Source organism: Palaemon carinicauda, chromosome 44 (assembly GCF_036898095.1).
Source record: "Palaemon carinicauda isolate YSFRI2023 chromosome 44, ASM3689809v2, whole genome shotgun sequence".
In the NCBI taxonomy this organism is placed as follows: Eukaryota; Metazoa; Arthropoda; class Malacostraca; order Decapoda; family Palaemonidae; genus Palaemon; species Palaemon carinicauda.
This window is the reverse complement of record NC_090768.1, coordinates 6,270,526-6,290,684: the sequence shown is the minus strand read 5'-3', so window position 1 is coordinate 6,290,684 and position 20,159 is coordinate 6,270,526. Positions and strand designations below refer to the sequence as shown.

General features: G+C 41.0%; 2 protein-coding genes across 3 annotated transcripts in view; one reads left to right on the top strand and one right to left on the bottom strand.

The window, feature by feature from the left end:
- The window catches only part of LOC137634523 (N-acetylglucosamine-6-sulfatase-like), a 46,104-nt gene extending 34,076 nt beyond the window's left edge, over positions 1–12,028 (bottom strand). For both annotated transcript variants that reach the window (XM_068366966.1, XM_068366967.1), the window contains exon 1: positions 11,898–12,028. The gene's annotated coding sequence lies outside the window, so the exon portion shown is untranslated. The remainder of the gene's footprint in view (positions 1–11,897) is intronic.
- Positions 12,029–19,802: 7,774 nt separating this feature from the next.
- The window catches only part of LOC137634454 (U3 small nucleolar RNA-associated protein 6 homolog), a 117,698-nt gene continuing 117,341 nt past the window's right edge, over positions 19,803–20,159 (top strand). The window contains exon 1 of the mRNA XM_068366854.1: positions 19,803–19,986. Within this exon, the coding sequence (XP_068222955.1) occupies positions 19,895–19,986 (92 nt within the window). The 5' untranslated portion in view covers positions 19,803–19,894. The remainder of the gene's footprint in view (positions 19,987–20,159) is intronic.

Genomic DNA, 20,159 nt, shown 5'->3' with positions numbered 1-20,159 from the left:
CGTGGGCGCGCAGGCGAAGGTGTGCGTGGATGCACAGGTGAGGGTGTGCGCGAGTACCCGGACGATCGCTGGCGATTAGGAGAGCGATGGCACGTAGGCGATCGGTGGAGTATAGGCGAGTCATGGCGCGTTGGCGAACGATGACGCGTTGAGTGAGTAGGCGACCGACCACGCACAGGCGAGTTAGCGCGTGGGCGAGTTGGTGACCTGTGGCGATCAGACGCGTGGGCGCGTTGGCGAGCGTTCGCGCACAGGCGAAGGATCACGTGGGCGTGTAGGAGAACGCTGGCGCGTAGGAGATCGCTGACGCGTAGGATGGCGCACAGAAGCGCGGAGAGAAGTTGCCAACTGGGGTGCAGGGCCAGGGGGCGCTGATGTGCTCGAGGGCGAATGCTCGTGGGCGGGCTCAAGAGTCGACTCGTGGGCGCGCGGGCGCGCATGCACTTTAGAAGTGCGCACAGGAGAAAACGCACGGTGGTGCGCAAGCGGCGGTCGACGCGCAGGGGAACGCTAGCGAGGCAAAGGATCAATGTCCTTGCCTGCGCCCAGATCCAAAGGTCGTGGGCGCGTGGGCGAACGTTGGCGCGCATAGCGCGCATCAGGATCTGGGCGCGCATAGCGCGCATCAGGATCTGGGCGCGCAGTAGTGCGCTGACGAGCAGAAGGTTGACGGCGCTCAGGAGACTGCTGACGCGCAATGCGCACAGCAGGAACAGAAGAGCGCTTGCGCGCAGGCGAGCGCTGGCAAGCAAGTGAACGCTGGAGGTCAGGAGAGCGCTGGCGAGGAGCGAGCTGGCGATCAGGAGAGCGCTGGCAAGCAGGAGAGCGCTGGCGATCAGGAGAGCGCTGGCGATCAGGTGAGCGCTGGCGATCAGGAGAGCGCTGGCGAGAAGAGTCAGGTGACTCTTCAGCAGGAGAGCGCTTGCGCGCAGGAGAGCGCTGGCGAGCAGGAGGGCGCTGGCGATCAGAAGAGTAGTGGCGCTTGCGCGCTACTGAAGGGCGCACAGGTGAAACCTGGCACGGAAGGGACTTACCCACATTGTGGGATAAGCCCTTCTGCCCCGAAGGGACCGGTGCTTGAATTAACAAGGAGGATCTGGCAGGCGCAGGAGATCGCGAACGATCTGCGGAGAGGTCCAGTGATGTCACAGCCACGGTCTGCTCCCGACGAGAAGAATCCTTTGCAGGGGACGACGAAGATGAAGACCCAAAGAGAAGGCGCCTCTTAACTCCCTTGAAAGAAAAAGGAAGGCCTCGGCGGCGAAGAGGAGAGCGAGCCTTACAGCGAAGACGACCTCGAGGCAGGGTATCACCGTCGTTAGTCCTCTGAAGAGGAGTCTCTGTTAGTGCACTCCCCCAAGGGGGAGGAACACCCGCAGGAGAGACCGTTGGACCCAGCTTCCCCCTCGAAGGATGTTCAAAGGGGGAACCTGAGCCTTCAGCAACATCCGCAACAGCAGCAGCTGGGGTTTGACCCGACCCGTCGGACGCCTCTGCCACAACAAAGTCGACAATAGCCAGAGGGTCTACCTCTGGTATTACCGGCGACTGTTGGACAGCTGCCCCCAACTGGATCAGATCAAACAGGGCTTCCTTGGAGGGCGAGCCCTTAAGCCCCAAGGAAGCCCAAAGCTGGAAAAGATCATTGTTAGATACAGTTTGGTCATAATCAACAAAATCAATAATGTTCTCCCCCGGAGGAGGAGGGGGAGCTGCCTCGCTATGGGAGGCAACACCCTCTCAGGAACCCCGAGATTGGGAAACAAAAGAAGGACCTACGCTACCACTCGGCGGCCTCTCGCGAGAGACCGAACGAGTGGGAGCTTCGGAGGAGGTTCGGGCAATGGAAGAAGAGTCCTTGGACCCTTCCTTCCCCAAGGCAGTCCCTGAGGGAGAACGGTCTCGCTTAGAACTCTTCTTACGCCGCCAGGCAAACCTCTCCCACTGGGAGATAGGCCACTCCTTGTATTCCATACAAACATTATCACTTTCACACCGTTGACCTCGACACTGCGGGCAAAGGGTGTGAGGGTCTGTATCGACTGCCGACATGAATGTTCCACAGGGGCGGTCGGGGAGTCCAGGGCACTTCCGCATAATGGGAAGAAAAGGTAGAGGCCAACTTCAAACACCCAACTGTAAGAAAAAGAAAAACAGATTAAGGCTGTCAATAATGCGAGGACGAGACAGACACGTCTGTACATCGTCCGAGCCAAAAGTGAAGTGAAGCAGCTCACCGGTGTGTGTGTGTGTGTGGGGAGGGGGGGTGTTAAGCTAGCTACCCCTCCCCTACCCCCGTGCTAACTAGCGCGGGGGTAGTTTAACCCTCGTTAAAATCTAATGGCTCGTCATTTCAGCTACACCGAAAGTAAACCCTATGTAAATAGCGTGGTTTGTATTTCGGTTACAGAACAATTAAACATTAAGAGAATGGGTACTTGGCTTGGTGTCTTACCTGCATCAAAGTCCATTCCAATGACATAAAGTTCCAACCCCTACACCACAAGGAGGGGGAAGAAGAGGTAAAAGGGCAGCACACACTTACTTCACTCTTACCTATTTTGATTCTGTAACCGCTATCTTAGACAAGATGCTTCCTGTCCCGTGAGGGAGCTCAGTACACTACACCACCTGCTGAGCAGCTACCACAGGTACTAAGGAGAAAGCGTTGAGTGACTTGTGGGTGCATTCCTGTAAACAGTGGGCCGTGAAGGTCGTCTGACGTTTCCAAACTTCTACCTTCAGGATCAGGTCCACTACCAGATTCTTCCGAAAGGCTAACATTACACAACTCTAACTTCATGAGTGCGTGCCTGTGCCAGTTGTCCGAGGTCATTCGTTGTCTGATCCAGCACTTTATTTATGGTTTCCCAAAGCCAGAAAGAGGTGTTTCTGGTTATTTTCTTTTTGAGCTTTGCAGCACTGATGAAAAGGTTCTGTAGTTGTGGTCTGAATGGTTGAGTTCCCTTGATCTACATTATGAGAACTCAACTATTCAGACCATTAGTGCACTCACAAGCCATAAAAACAACTCATCCGGGTTGTCAGTTACAGTACATCCCTAAGGGGATGGGAAGACACTGATGGGAAGTAGAGCCTTCTTCCTCCGACGGAGCACAACGGAGCACAGCGGCATCAAAGAAAACCCAACCTCCTCAGGGTTACATTGGCATTACCAGGCCATACTCGCAATGGAATAAACAGCAAACAGGAATACTGTTTGACAGGCATCAAAATGTGGTTATAAGCAGGTTGCATAGACAATTGTCACCCAGTTACAGTTATCGGAATAAAATGGCAAAACCTCCTTTATTTCCTAACATTCCTCTCACACAATGATCTCCCAACAACAGCTTAATCTAAAAGGAATAAAATCACAACTTTCAAATGTAATTTGTATTTTTTCTCCTTCTATAAACCTGAGCCCTTTAATAGGCATATGTTTTTAGTGTACCAAGAATTCAGCAGTTAAAATTTCTATGAGCTGTCAGGTGGCAGGAAAGCAGCCCCACAAAATGAGTAGCCAGGTTGACCTTGAGCTAGGGCTTGTGGGATGGATGCAGGGGGGAGGGGGGAATAACTTAAATGACTGGGGTCTGTATAATTATGTTATTTTCATTAGTAAAATAAATTTTTGAATATACTTACCCGATAATCATGTAGCTGTCAACTCCGTTGCCCGACAGAATTCTACGGGAGGGATACGCCAGCTATCACTATACTAGAAGGGGGTGTACTCACAAGCGCCACCTGTGGCCAGGTACTACAGTACTTGTTGTTGACGCCACCTCACTTTTTCCTCGGTCCACTGGTTCTCTATGGGGAGGAAGGGTGGGTCAATTAAATCATGATTATCGGGTAAGTATATTCAAAAATTTATTTTACTAATGAAAATAACATTTTTCAATATTAAACTTACCCGATAATCATGTAGCTGATTCACACCCAGGGGGGTGGGTGAAAAACCAGTGTACAAGACTAAAGGATAGCTAAGTATCCCGTATTTCATATAATCAGTTATCCACAATAACAATGAAATAAAAAGTACCTGGTAAGGAAGTCGACTTGAACCGTTACTCTGCCTTTAATAAGATCGTCTTCCTTACTGAGCGCAGCGTTCCTCTTGGAAGGCTGAATCAACTCAAAGGTGCTAAAGTATACAGGGCTGCAACCCATACTAAAGGACCTCATCACAACCTTTAACCTCGGCGCTTCTCAAGAAAGAATTGACCACCCGCCAAATCAACAAGGATGTGGAAGGCTTCTTAGCCGACCGTACAACCCATAAAAAGTATTCAAGAGAAAGGTTAAAAGGTTATGGGATTATGGGAATGTAGTGGCTGAGCCCTCGCCTACTACTGCATTCGTTGCTACGAATGGTCCCAGGGTGTAGCAGTACTCGTAAAGAGACTGGACATCTTTGAGATAGAATGATGCGAACACTGACTTGCTTCTCCAATAGGTTGCATCTATAACACTCTGCAGAGAATGGCTCTGCTTGAAGGCCACTGAAGTAGCCACAGCTCCCACTTCATGTGTCCTTACCTTCAGCAAAGCAAGGTCTTCTTCCTTCAGATGAGAATGTGTTTCTCTAATCAGAAGCCTGAATAGTAAGAAACTGAGTTCTTAGAACTTGGAAAAGAAGGTTTCTTGATAGCACACTATAAGGCTTCTGATTGTCCTTGTAAAGGTTAAGACCTTTTTAGATAGTACCTAAGAGCTCTAACTGGGCAAAGTACTCTCTCCAGTTCATTCCCCACCAAGTTGGACAGGCTTGGGATCTCGAACGACTTAGGCCAAGGACGTGAAGGAAGTTCGTTTAGCAAAAACCGAGCTGCAAGGAACATGTAGCCGTTTCAGATGTGAAAACAATGATCCTGCTGAAGGCGTGGATCTCACTTACTCTTTCAGCTGTTGTCAAGCACACGAGGAAAAGAGTTTTTAATTTGAGGTCCTAAAAAGAGGCTGATTGGAGAGGTTCAAATCTTGATGACATAAGGAACCTTAGGACCACGTCTAGATTCCAGCCTGGAGTGGACAACCGACGTTCCTTTGAGGTCTCAAAAGACCTAGGGAGGTCCTGTAGATCTTTGTTGGTGGAAAGATCCAAGCCTCTGTGGCGGAAAACCGCTGCCAACATACTTCTGTAACCCTTGATCGTAGGAGCTGAAAGGGATCTTACTTTCCTTAGATATAACAGGAAGTCAGCAATCTGGGTTACAGTGGTACTGGTTGAGGAAACTGCATTGGTCTTGTACCAGCTACGGAAGACTTCCCCTTGAGACTGATAGATTCTGAGAGTGGATGTTCTCCTTGCTTTGGCAATCGCTCTGGCTGCCTCCTTCGAAAAGCCCCTAGCTCTTGAGAGTCTTTCGAAAGTCTGAAGGCAGTCAGACGAAGAGCGTGGAGGTTCGGGTGTACCTTCTTTACGTGAGGTAGACGTAGAAGGTTCACTCCTAGAGGAAGAGTCCTGGGAATGTCGACCAGCCATTGCAGTACCTCTAAGAACCATTCTCTCGCGGGCCAGAGCGGAGCCAACCAACGTCAGCCGTGTCCCTTTGCGAGAGGAGAACTTCTGAAGTACCCTGTTGACAATTTTGAACGGCGGGAATGCATACAGGTCGAGATGGAACCAATCCAGCAGAAAAGCATCCACGTGAACTGCTGCTGGGTCTGGAATCGGAGAACAATACAATAGGAGTCTCTAGGTTATCGAGGTAGCGAACAGATCTATGGTTGGCTGACCCCACAGGGCCCAAAGTCTGCTGCAAACATTCTTGTGAAGGGTCCACTCTGTGGGGATGACCTGACCCTTCCGGCTGAGGTGATCTGCCATGACATTCATACCGCCCTGAATGAACCTCGTTACCAGCGTGAGCTTTCGATCTTTAGACCAGATGAGGAGGTACCTTGCGATCTAGAACAACTTCACGAAAGAGTCCCTCCCTGCTTGAAGGAGTAAGCCAGGGCTGTGGTGTTGTCAGAGTCCACCTCCACCACTTTGTTAAGCTGGAGGGACTTGAAGTTTATCAAGGCCAGAAGAACCGCCAACAACTCCTGCAATTGATGTGAAGTGTCCTTTGCTCCTGATTCCATGTTCTCGATCATTCCTGTCCGTCCAAAGTCGCACCCCAGCCCGTGTCTGATGTGTCCGAGAGGAGACGGCGGTCGGGTTTCTGAACAGCCAAAGGTAGACTTCCTTGAGAAGAAAGCTGTTCTTACACCACGCGAGAGAAGACCTCCTCTCTTCGGAAACAGGAACTGAGACCGTCTCTAGCGTCATGTCCTTTATCCAGTGAGCAGCTAGATAATACTGAAGGGGGGGAGGTGGATTCTCCCTAACACGATGAACAGGGCCAGCGATGAAAGTGTCCCTGTTAGACTCATCCACTACCTGACTGAGCATCGGTTCCTTCTCAGCATGCTCTGGATGCATTCTAGGGCTTGGAAGATCCTTGGGGCCGACGGAAAAGCCCGAAAAGCTCGACTCTGAAGATCCATACCCAGGGAGACAATGGTCTGGGATGGGATGAGCTGAGACTCCTCAAAATTGACCAGGAGGCCCAGTTCCTTGGTCAGATCCATAGTCCATCTGAGAATCTCCAGACAGCGACGACTTGTGGGAGCTCTTAAAAGCCAGTCGTCTGACGGAGCCGGACACAAGATCATGGTACTGCTGCACAGTCTGTGAACTGTCAACCATGGGGAAGCGAGGAAGTACAGTGACAACCCGAAGCTGTCTAGACTGTCTGGGTCGTACAGACAACTCCTTATCGGGTTGCTGAGGTTGCCGAACTGCGTCACAACAAGTCACTTCTGCTGGTTGTTGAACGTCTTCCCAGTGACACACTGACTCCGTAAACAAAAAATCCTTTAACAAGGACTAAGCTTGGACTGTATGTCTTGCAACACAGCTCAAGGTCTATGGGAGCAGGTGTGGTAACAGACGGGGTTAGTGACTGAAGTGGAACCATTACCTTCCCTGGAAGCATGTTATGCTTAAATAAATGTCCATAGGAGGCTACGCAGCTAAAGGCTCCTCTCCAAATGACAGAGTCCTCAAGGGAATATCAGAAGGAGGGAGAAAAGCACTTTCTCATCTACAGGGACCATATCCGAGAAAAGTTAAGTTCTCTCAGTGAGGGTTTCAATGGTGCAAAAGCAGCAGACTAGAAGGCAACATTATGAAACTGCTTGACAGTCTAGTGAGTTGGCAACAACCAAAGATGTATGACTGAGAAGCATGCGGTAAGGTATGCAGAGCATGTTGTATGCAGAGCATGCTGTATGCAGAGCATGCTGTATGTAGAGCATGTTGTATGTAGAGCATGTTGTATGCAGAGCATGCTGTATGCAGAGCATGTTGTATGCAGAGCATGCTGAATGCAGAGCATGCTGTATGCAGAGCATGTTGTATGCAGAGCATGCTGTATGTAGAGCATGTTGTATGCAGAGCATGCTGAATGCAGAGCATGCTGTATGCAGAGCATGTTGTATGCAGAGCATGCTGTATGCAGAGCATGCTGTATGTAGAGCATGCTGTAAGGTAAGCAGAGCGTGTTGCATGGCGTTTAACATTTCTCAGAAATTCCATGACCAGTGCTAGAGTGCTTTATGCATGCTTGCATGGGGTTTTAATATCAACATAATATTTACCTTACATTCATAACTCATGATTCATTTTTGTTTTGAAGATATTTTTGCCATATTTAGCGATATTGTTAAAAATATATTGCAAGGAATACATATATATTTTTATATAAGTAAGACAAATAACCTCCATTATCATAATGTTTGTGTAGGCATACATGTATATGATTACAAATGCAAGTTATGAAAGTAATGAGGTGTAATTATTGTCATTTGTTATTTCTCAAGTTGAGGAGAAAGTGGCAGATGCATGGGTGGAGGAGGCTGACTCCAAGCATGAGTGTCTGAACTCAAGGGTTGCGCTTGCTGAGTGGTTGGCGGATGCGCAGTAGCAAGTTCCTGAGGAACGAGTTGAGGTTCCTGAGGTGTGAGCTGTGAGCGATGAGGTAGTGGCTGCGCAGAACACAGTAATTGTCTCGCGAGTTGAGGTTCCTGAGGCGCAAGGCTAAGGTGTTGTGCTTGCCTTGCTGAGGTTGCCTTAAGGAAGGCGGAGGGAGCTGCACACCACTGGAAACAGTAAACTCAGAACGTGGTAAGGTATCCTGAGGAGCCTCAACATCGTACGCCTGGCAGGCAGTACTGCGGTCAGGCGGAGCGTTCGCAGGAGGAGGTGTAACCTTCTCAGCCTGAAACTCACGCATTAAGACCCCAAGCTGCGATTGCATGGGCTGCAGCAAAGTCGTCTTGGGATCAACAGACGATAAGGTCTGTTGTGGCATCGCCTTACCTCTCTTAGGAGGTGTGCAGTCACCTGAGACTGAGGAGAGTCAGAGCTAACCCAATGACTGCATCCGGGTTGTTGAACTCTAACTTCGTACGTCTGGCATAGGTCTGGACTTTACGTTTAAGAGGTCTTGAGACCTGAGACCAGCGTTTTCTCCCCGAAATTTCTTCTGCAGACGAGCAAAATAAGGGCTCAATCGTCTGCGGGTGGGAGTGACGGTCTCTTAAGACACGCCCGCAACCACCGAGGATACTTCTGTGCGCCGATCAAGGCCTGCCGAACCCTTTTGCCCTTCGACATTGCTTCTCCCCTGGGCTTGGGAGCTTGCAAGAGGTCCCGGACTGGGAGGACGACTGGCACGCACAGAAGTACCCTCACGCACAACACTGACACACTTTGCGCTAATCACTTATCACTTTTGATTTTCTGTTTGCACTTATTTCACTGAACTCGAAACTTTAAGTGGTTTGTACCTGAAACACGCAATTCTATCCTTTCTCAAAAGTTAGTAATTGCGAAAACAGAATTACAATGTAACAGAAAAATCTAATGAAAGATAAATAATTCAGTGGCTGGAAAGAGACTAAACACTAGATCAAATAAACTACGTTTAAAATCTCTCACCGCATAAAGCTTGAGAACAAGGAAAACTCTAGAAACGTTTACCTTCTTCCCCTAAAGAGACTAGGGAGAAGAGCAAAAACGATAACAACGTTACTCGCTTGAACGAAACGTTTATCCTCCTCTTTCTCCCTCCGTCTCTATCTCTCTCTCTCTCTCTCTCTCTCTCTCTTGACTTAGAACCTGAGAGAAGAGCCCAATCATATATATCGTTAAAACATATTATTGTTAAAGGAAAATATTTCCCAAAATGAAAAGTTCCTTTGTAGAATTAAAACCATTAAGTTAAGAAAGAATGAACAAAACGCTAGACACGGTTACTCTTACTGCAACGTGACACCGTGAAAATTCTCTCTCTATCGTAACGATAGAGCGCAAGTTGAACGTTCTGAAACGTCAACAACTGCAGAGACAAAACAAAACGTTAGTTCAACTTTGAAAACAGTACGAGACTATCAAAGAAATTCTTTCAAAAACATAAAAATAGCATAATATGTTAACAGGTAAAACCGAAATGACGGGCTCAATGTTAAATAACTTCGGTACAAGAAAAGACCGCCTACCAAGGAAAGGTCGAATATATAAAAATTAATTTTAATAATTTTATAATAAAAGGAAGTTAATCGAAGAGGCCTATAAAAGGCGGAGAGATATAAAATAAATCTATAACTTTTGTTAAGCAAAATTAAGAAAGAGAGTCTATACTCTCTTAGACACCAACACTTCCGTCTAAGGGAAGGGTCGGCCATTTAAAGGTGAAAGAGAGTTCATACTCTCTTCGTCACCATAATTAAATTAATTCCAAAAGCTAACTAAGCTAATATAGAAGTATCTAGTATAGCGAATAGCTGCAAATTTTAGAGAAATACTTCACCAAACCGTGAACAATACTCCAAAATCATAAGCGTATCCAAGAACGTCTTGCCGGAAGCACGACAGAGGAAAAAGTGAGGTGGCGTCAACAACAAGTACTGTAGTACCTGGCCACAGGTGGCGCTTGTGAGTACACCCCCTTCTAGTATAGTGATAGCTGGCGTATCCCTCCCGTAGAATTCTGTCGGGCAACGGAGTTGACAGCTACATGATTATCGGGTAAGTTTAATATTGAAAAAGGAAAAATACAAATGACCTTTAAAATTTGTGAGTTGTTCCTACATGAATCCAACCCTTTGTCCTTTAGTGAGAGACTAATTTTCAGGAGTCAGGAAGTCCCTATCACTAAACTAGCTAGCTAAAACCCCAGGATATCTAAGCACTCGGACATTTTCCTGGCAGATTGATGATTCCAAGCTACTTCCTATCATACTATTTGCATGGTATTGGCTAGGTGCTGTCAAATGACAAGCGGCTCTGAAAAAATTTGTATCTTTGTAGGATACCGTGTTTGTAATATAAGGCAATAGTAAATTGTTGCGTTTACATCACTATCCATTCTTCCCCTTCTTAATAGGATGGGGAAATGAACACTTCTATCCTATTACAATAGAAGTTACCCAGTAATGAAACTTACCAGCAAAAACATCCATTCAAGCAACATAACGGTGCATCTGCTACACCCTAAGAAGGGAAGGAAGAGGAAGAAAGGCAAAACATTCTCACTCTCATCCTAGACTGACAGCACAACCGCTATCTTTGATGTGCTGCTTCTTGTAGTGTGAAGGAGCTAGATTTCCTACACTGTCTGTCAAGCAATCACTACAGGTTCTATGGTAAAGGTTTCCAGTAACTTGTGGACGCATTCTCGTAAGTAGTGGTCCGTAAGGGTGCTCCAACACTTCCAGACACCTGCTTTCCTTACTCAACATACTGAAAAGTTCTTTCGAAAGACTAGAGTATATCTGATATTTTGGTTATGAGCGAATGAAACCGTGGTGGTCGTCTAGTGCCCTTGTCAGAGCATGTGTCCGATTGTTGCACAAAGACAGAAAGAACAAGGTTTTAGGATCTTTTTATTATTCCTTCCATATTGAACAGGAAGGTAAGCCTTTTTGTTCACCGCTCAACACCTTTGTGGCGAAGGACTGGACTTGTGGCAACCTAGCTCTGAGATCCTGGCCACTGACTGCTGAACCCAGGCGATGAGGATCATCCACCCTTCAAAATGTCAAGATACACTGAAAAATATAGATATGTCATTGCCTAGTAGCTTTTGTAATGTTTTGGTAGAGTTCCACCCACCGCCATTACCATTTGCCAGTACATAAGAGCTTGACGTTTTAATTTTTTTACGAGAGCAGCGAGTGCATGGCGGAGTAAAATCCATTAGACTTAGGCAATAGTTCGATAGTCTAATGGTTTTTGCTCCGCCGTGCGATGGCTTTGCTCGCAAAAAATAAAACATCAAGCTCCTAGGTACTAGCAAGCAGTAATGGAACTGGGTGAGACTCTGTCGAAATATTACCGTCGCTTTGCCTAGGCTACCTCAGGTTCTACTCCTGAGCAGCCTTTGAGATGGCCATTGATCCAGCACAAGCCTTGTACGACTAATCAAAGACCTGTATCACTGAAGGGCTCGCGCATTCACTCCAGAATGAACTGTGGACTATCTTGACTATTCACATTCTATGTCTGTACAAGTTACTAATTTCATTGAACCATTTACCTTGATAGGATACCTGAACTAGGTCTACACTCTGTATCAGAATTTCAATTAGAAAAAAAAGAAAAAAAACATTAAACCCGTCTTATCTAAATTATCTATTACCCCTAAGACATGAAATTGCATTTTATTTACTTCTCTATACTGTGTAAAAGTCCGGGATAGACTATGGAATAGCACGTCACTTGCTAATTTAGATCAGTCAACAAAACTAGACTCCTCTTCAGTGACTGGTAAACCCATTAATAACAATAAGCATACATGTTAAGTCTACTGGATATTAAAACTATAATAGACATTTACCTCAAATCCAGATGATGACACCCACATCAACCTTTAGCATTTAAAAAACATATTGTGGAAAAAATGTAGTGAACAAGCACTAAATTGCTAATAATAAACAGCACCACACGAAATCGAACACTTGAATACACTTCGAACAGTGAAAGGTAAACAAAAAACAGTAGCTCCCTTATGTAAGATTAGTTTCTATATACATGTATACATTCTGAATTTTACCATATTAAATTAGTTTTATACATTATATGTTCCTAATAAACATGAATTAAATAAATTTTAAATCTGCAAAAAGATATACTGTATCAGAAAAAGAAGCTATCCAACTCTAGACTATGACATTATAACACAAGTAGCTCCCTTGTATAACAATAGTTTCTATAACTATGCACATTCTGAATTGTGCCTTTGTACTGTAATCGGTTTTATACACATTTCCCTGATATATATTAATTAAGAAATACTGTATCTGAAAAATTAAAATGGAGCTACTCAACTGTATGACGTCGTCATATATGTGAAAATAAGTAAGCGAAATTTTCAAGCGCGTATTTTTAGCCTTGCCATTGAAATGTGCTCTGATAGTAAAAAGAGGGGGTTTTAGGAGGATACCAGAATTGTTTTAAGTGGTACTCTTCAGTAAGTTAGAACTATCTTATTACAGATTTTGCCGAAGACCTGGTTTATATACATCATAAAATTGTGCCAATTTAAATAACTGGCAATCATGATAAAGTATACATGAAGTGGTGTATATTAATTACATACACACACACACAAACACACACACACACAAACACACACACACACACACACACATATATATATATATATATATATATATATATATATATATATATATATATATATATATATATATATATATATATATCGCTGTAGGATTTCGACAATAGTCTGTGACTTTATCTACTAAAATCGTAAGCTAATCATTGAGAAAATCATCAATAAAGTTTCATCTCTCAATTGTCATTTCATCACTTGAATAGATAAAGGGACACACTAATCAGCTATGTATCTATACAATCTTCTCCCGCTTGAGGGTACACTTGGGCACTCTATTCTATCTTATTTATCTTCCTCTTGTTTTGTTAAAGTTTTTATAGTTTATATAAGAGATATTTATTTTAATGTTGTTGCTCTTCTTAAGATATTTAATTTTTCCTGTTGGAGCCCCTGGGCTTATAGCATCCTGCTTTTCCTACTAAGGTTGTAGCTTAGCAAGAAATAATAATAATAATAATAATAATAATAATAATAATAATAATAATAATAATAATAATAATAATAATAATGAACACCATCTCCTCCTACCCCTATTGGCGCAAAGGGCCTTGGTTAGATTTCTCCAGTCGTATCTATCGTGAACCTTTAATTCAATACTTCTCCATTCATCATCTCCTACTTTGTGCTTCATAGTCCTCAGCCATGTATACCTGGGTCTTCCAGCTCTTTTAGTGTCTTGTGGAGCCCAGCTGAACGTTTGGTGAACTAATCTCTCTTGGGGAGTGCGAATAGCATGCCCAAACCATCTCCATCTACCCCTCACCATGATCTTTTCCACATATGAGTAATCTCTCTTATAGTTTCATTTCTAATTCTGTCCTACCATTTAACTCCCAATATCCTTCTGAGGGCTTTGTTCTCAAATCTATAGGATATTGTTTCATTGTCATACCATGACTCATGGTATGAATTAACGATAGAGAAGAACATTCAAAATTGAACACTTTACATTTGCAACGCTGTAAGTAGTTTTCTATTTCCATTTGTTTTTGGTAGATTAGTATGATTAGATTTTTATACAAATGTTTATAAGTTTTTGGACAATATACTTCGCTTATCTTTATGTTTATCATACATTATTATTATTATTATTATTATTATTATTATTATTATTATTATTATTATTATTATTATTATTATTATTATTATTATTATTAGCTAAGCTACAACCCTAGTTGGAAAAGCAAGATGCTATAAGCCCAAGGGCTCCAACAGGGAAAAATAGCCCAGTGAGGAAAGGAAATAAGGAAATAAGTAAATTATGAGAAAAAAATTAATAATAAATCATTCTAAAAACGGTAACAACAAAACAGATATGTCATATAAAAACTATAAAAGACTTATGTCAGCTTATCACTGAATAGAGAGATAGCATTACAGTCCTAAATGAAAATAAACTACAGTATGTACGTAAAAATAATACAGGGAAATATCCTGAACTGTAATATTTCCAAAGTACATGATAGGGATATGACATAACTAGACATCTTTGTATTGAATAGAGAAAGCCATTCACGCATAGGTCACATGGAATTAAGCCTTTATATCACAACACGCCAAACATGAAAAAAATTGATTGGTCATTAAATACAACACAGAAACACTCCACCACAAATGAAGCAAAGAATCCAGCTGGTTGCTGTACTTTATAATACCCACAAACTTGAATATAATTAAAAAACCTAGTCAGTTTAAAATATCATAGTTCATCAATCAAATATTATTGGAAAATAGGCTTCAAATTAACATATGACAGAGATTGATTTCCGGCTGATCGAACTCTCTCCATAGATAAATTCTAGATAAAATTAAGTGAGGTGGTAAACCTTCGAATATTATGCGTCTTTACTTTCATCATTGGAAAACAAACTATACAAAGTGGAATGAGCATCAATAAAACTCCCACGGAAAAAATAAGTACCATTCTTTGACATTAGTTTTTGACATCTAGCTTCACAAAATAGAATTCCAATCTTTCTCAGTAAAGGAGCAGTTTCCTCCATACATATTTTCAGCTTTTATGGGGCAAAATAAATCTGTTTTGGAACCTTTAGCTACCAATTTTTGTTTGGAAAAATTAACAAAAAGATACGAGGACTCACAACCTTAAAACATCTCTTGACCTTCAATTCTCACAATAATGAAAGCACCGCAACATTGAAGGAAAACCTGGTACGATGTGACAAGATTGTAATTTATCCACTCTCTAGGCAGAGGCCATAGCTAAAGAAAATCCTCACTGGTAACTGTTTTACTATGAAAACATGAATATCCAATCATCAGAAAGGAAAAAGCTATCATTTCAAGATACAAGTAATGTAACCTTGGCAAGAAACATTGAAATAGTAATATATATTGCAATAATAATTATATTTTTATTGCATCTTTATACAACAGACACCAATTAGCATATGTATATATCTGCCACACATTTTCTATCTGCCTACTACACATACACAATCCTTTTCAAATGTCTATAAATTAAACCTAATTAAATGTGTAGTAGTGCATCTGCATGAGATACTCTTAAGAAAGGTCCAAAAATCCTTTCATTATACTTCTCCCAGGAGACCTTTGGACACTTGGAAAAGAAAAATAAATGGAAAAGGTAGTCCTATAATGACTTCAAGAGAAGTAAGTATATTTCTTTATATCATAATAACGATAGGGAGTGCCTATCACGTTCCTTATATTTCAAGTCAGATTTCATAGATTTATATTGGCGACAATGACGTCTTTCACACGGTGGAGATTTATGTCAGGAAAGAATTTAATTTGAAAAAAAAAAGAGAATAGTTTTATTCTAATGCAAAGGGACATATTGGGTCTTGGAGAATAAACAGCTTAGAAATTGGGATTAATGTCAGCTTGTCTATCTCTCTGTCTGCGTCTTTTTGTCTCGGTCTGTCTTTATCTATCTCTCTGTCTGTCTTTTAATCTGTGCATCTTTAAGTAAAAATAAAATAAAAAGTACAGTACCAAAATTTAGCATTTTCAGAATTAGTCGTACCAATTGTACTTGATACCCCGTAATGTACCAAATTTGGTACACAATTACCAAAAACGTAACCATGTTGCCCTAATCGTGGGTTCCCAATCCTCTTGAACTAACCAGGCTAGTCCATAGCACGTGGGCATTTTTCACAGGACAGGAGTGCCGGTCCAGTCCAGCAGGACAAATTGTAAGGCCTGTCCTCTGCTTGTATGGCCGGCTTTATGATACATCTCGACCATACGTAGGAGACTTGCTATATTAATATCCCCAGGCAAACAAAGCAGAAGCTATAGAGCCGCCACTAGCACATCCTTGACAATCGCCTAGGCAGCAAAAAAAATGGAGACAAAAGGTCCTAGATATTGAAAGATATCAAGAGACACTGGTTAAGCAGAAGGAAATAGTGATTAATGCCCATCTTTATTTTACTTTTGTTTGATCTCTGAATTTATTTTGTACAGCATTTTAGATTTTTATCCCCCTTTCGTTCACTGATAAAAAAAGTTTCCCTTTTGTATTTTTCCATCAAGTCTTACCAGTAGTTTCTGATTCTTCCCCCAATCTTTCTTTCCATTGTGGACACCACAGATGAAGGTACAAAGCGTCGTAATCTGCATTAAGTTTATCATTATTATGTACTTATTACACAAATGACATTAGATTTTTCATATTTAACTCTAACGGCTGTGCAATAATTTAAGTTACTTCTTAAGTTTGGTTTTCCAGTTAATTGCTTCTTTGTTACGATTTGTACCCTGCCGCTGAATTGTTCCAATACTTTACATCTAAACAAATGAGCTTTTGTGTGCTCACTGCCTTGCTTCACAATTATTATAATATATAATCTTAATTGCTGCTTATACAATTTTTAGGTTCAGTTAGTCTTAATCTTATCTTTATTACTATAATAGCTTCTCCCTTTTCCTTCCCTGTATCCTTTTCATAGTCGGAGTCATATTAATTTTAGGACTCTTAATACCTCTTATGGTTTTTTTTTTCTTTTTTTTTAAACCTTTAATATCGCCCCAATTCATTCAATGTTGTCCCACCTACTGACAGGATTAGACCTTTATTTCTTTTCTATGTCTTCATCTTAATTTCTATGTTTATACTACTATTCTCCCCAACACCTATTTTTCTACAACTCTCTAGTATATACATACATACATACATACATATACACACACGCACACACACAGACAGACAGACAGACACTCACACACACACACACACACACACATATATATATATATATATATATATATATATATATATATATATATATATATGTGTGTGTGTGTGTGTATGTATGTGTGTATAAATTTATATTTATATATACACACCCATATATATATACATATATATACATATATATATATATATATATATATATATATATATATATATATATATATATATATATGTATATATACACACACATATATACAGTAGACCCCCGCCATACTACATTAATCCGTTCTGGAGTTGGTATCGTATGGTGAAAAGGTTGTATGGCGGGCAATAGAATAGCTAATGCGTGCAAAACCTCAGGTAAAAACCTTGAAAATTAGTACGTAACAAAATAGTATAGTAAGCACTGTACTACAGTATACTTATATATAATGTACATGTACTGTACAATATATAATTAAATAACATTACAGGATAAATAGAAGTTATATACTGTACTGTAAAGGAAAAACTAGATTTTATTTACCTATGGAGTGACGTGACTTGAGCTGGTAGTGGGTGGAGGCAGAGTGGGGGAGGAGGCCGTAGATATAAAAACGTATCAATGCTAATTATGTTATGTACACTTAATAACAAATTTATTCTTACTATCAAACACTTAAAATCAAAAATGCTTTTTTTTTTATTTTTGCCTTTTGAATTATTTGTTTTTTAATGAATCTCGTAAGGTTTTCATACCAACCGATAGCTTCCCTTATTTCTGCCGATGTCGTTTCTTCAGTCTCCCCCCGGTCCTTGCCACCACTAGAGCTGTGCTCTTCTTGAATGATGGTCAACTGCATTGCATCCAACTCCTTCAAGTCTTCAGTCGTAAGCTCCTCCCTGTGCTCCTCGATAAAGTTATCGACGTCAGCCTCATCGACAATAAGCCCCATGCACATGTCTTCTTTGTATTTCTTTAATATGTCCAGCTTCGTATCCATAGTAATCATCTTCTTACTTTTCCCTTTAACATCACTAGCAATCTTGGGACCCATGGCTAACGAATTAAAGTTGGAATTAAGCACTAAAATGAAAAAAAAAATACGATATCGCAAACACTCACACGAGATCAAGTCTTTACGAAACGCACACGAGAATCTGATCTGAACGCGCGATTAACAAAGAGAGAGACTGAGGCAGCATCTCTCTCAGTCATTGTAGGAGGGATTTCGGCCAATAGCGTATCGGCATCTTAGTGACTCCGTGACGCCAACCAATAGCAGACCAGCTTTTTATAGACGTGTGCAGTGACGTATGAGCGTGGTGGTAGGAGAGTGACTCGCACAGTCGTATGCGTAAAAACCACTAAGTTTGAATTTTGGAATGCGATGCCGTAAAGTGGGGAAAATGTTGTAACGAGGGGATGAAAAAACATCGTATTCCACACTGTAACGTGAAAAAACGTAAGCTGGGGATGCTGTACCCCGGGGGTCTACTGTATATATATATATATATATATATATATATATATATACATTTATATATATATATATATATATATATATATATATATATATATATATGCATATATATGATATATATATATATATATATATATATATATATATATATATATTTATATATATATATATATATATATATATATATATATATATATATATATATATATATCATATATATGCATATATATATATATATATATATATATATATACTACCTCTAGAGAGTTATGGCGCCTTTTGACTGGCCAGACAGTACTACATTGGATCCTTCCCTCTAGTTACGGTTCATTTAACTTTTGCCTACACACTCAGCGAATAGTCTGGCCTATTCTTTACATATTCTCCTCTGTCCTCATACACCTCACAACACTGAGATTATCAAACAATTCTTCTACACCCAAGGGGTTAACTACTGCACTCTAAGTGTTCAGTGGCCACGTTCCTCTTGGTAATGGTAGAAGATTCAAGAGACTTTTTAGCTATGGTAAGCAGCTCTTCTAGGAGAAGGACACTTCACAATCAAACCATTGTTCTTTAGTCTTAGGTAGTGCCATAGCCTCTGTACCATGGTCTGCCACTGTCTTGGGTAAGAGTTCTCTTGCTTGAGGGTACACTCGGGCACACTATTCTATCTTATTTCTCTTCCTCTTATTTTGCTAAAGTTTATACAGTTCATATAGGAGATATTCATTTTAATGTTGTTACTCTTCTTAAAATATTTTGTTCTTCCTTTATTCCTTTCCTGACTGGGCTATTTTCTCTATTGGAGCCCCTGAGCTTGTAGCATTCTGCTTTTCCAACTAGGGTTGTAGCTTAGCAAGTAATATATATATATATATATATATATATATATATATATATATATATATATATATATATATATATATATATATATACATATATATATATATATACATACACACACACACACACACACACACATATATATATATATATATATATATATATATATATATATATATATATATATATATATATATGTGTGTGTGTGTGTGTGTGTGTGTGTGTGTGTGTGTGTGTGTATGTGTGTGTGTGTGTGTGTGTGTGTGTTATATACATATATCTCTGTTCGCTTATTCCGTCGATTCAAATGTATTAATGAGTACAGAATGAAATTACGGAAGCTGACAATTGATGAGCGCTAAGAATTTTACCTTTCTAATTTTTGTATCGTTCATTATCCTCTCTCATCCTGAGGTCTTTTATATTTAAATTATAATCTTTAAAGTTCACTTTGTATCCTTTTAATTATTCTTTGTAAGCTATTGTGCTATATTTTCTCGTTTTTTATATTGTAAAATACTTCTTTAATTTAAGTAAAAACCCAAGAAAGGTCATTTTTTTGGAGCCGTTACAAATTAAAAATTATGTTTACTACTACATTGTAACCAACTGTACAACATGCGACTTTCGGTCTCAGTGTTGAACGTGTAACGTATCATGTAAACTATTTCCATTATATTTGTTAATTAATTTAATATTTAAAGATGGCAGAATTCGTGGAAAGTAATATACAGGCTACTGTACCAGAAGTTGAAGAGATAGAGCGAATTGGCTTATTAAACAAGAAAGAAATTAAGTAAGTATCTAGAGTACACTATTGTGACACGACCGTACCATAAACATTAATGCTAAAACAAAGTAATTAGTTTAACTACTTAGAATCAAGAGGGTGTATGTATGATAGCAGCCACTTGCGTGTATGATGACGGCATACTAGGAATATGGCAGTGTAAGGGGGTTCACAGGGGT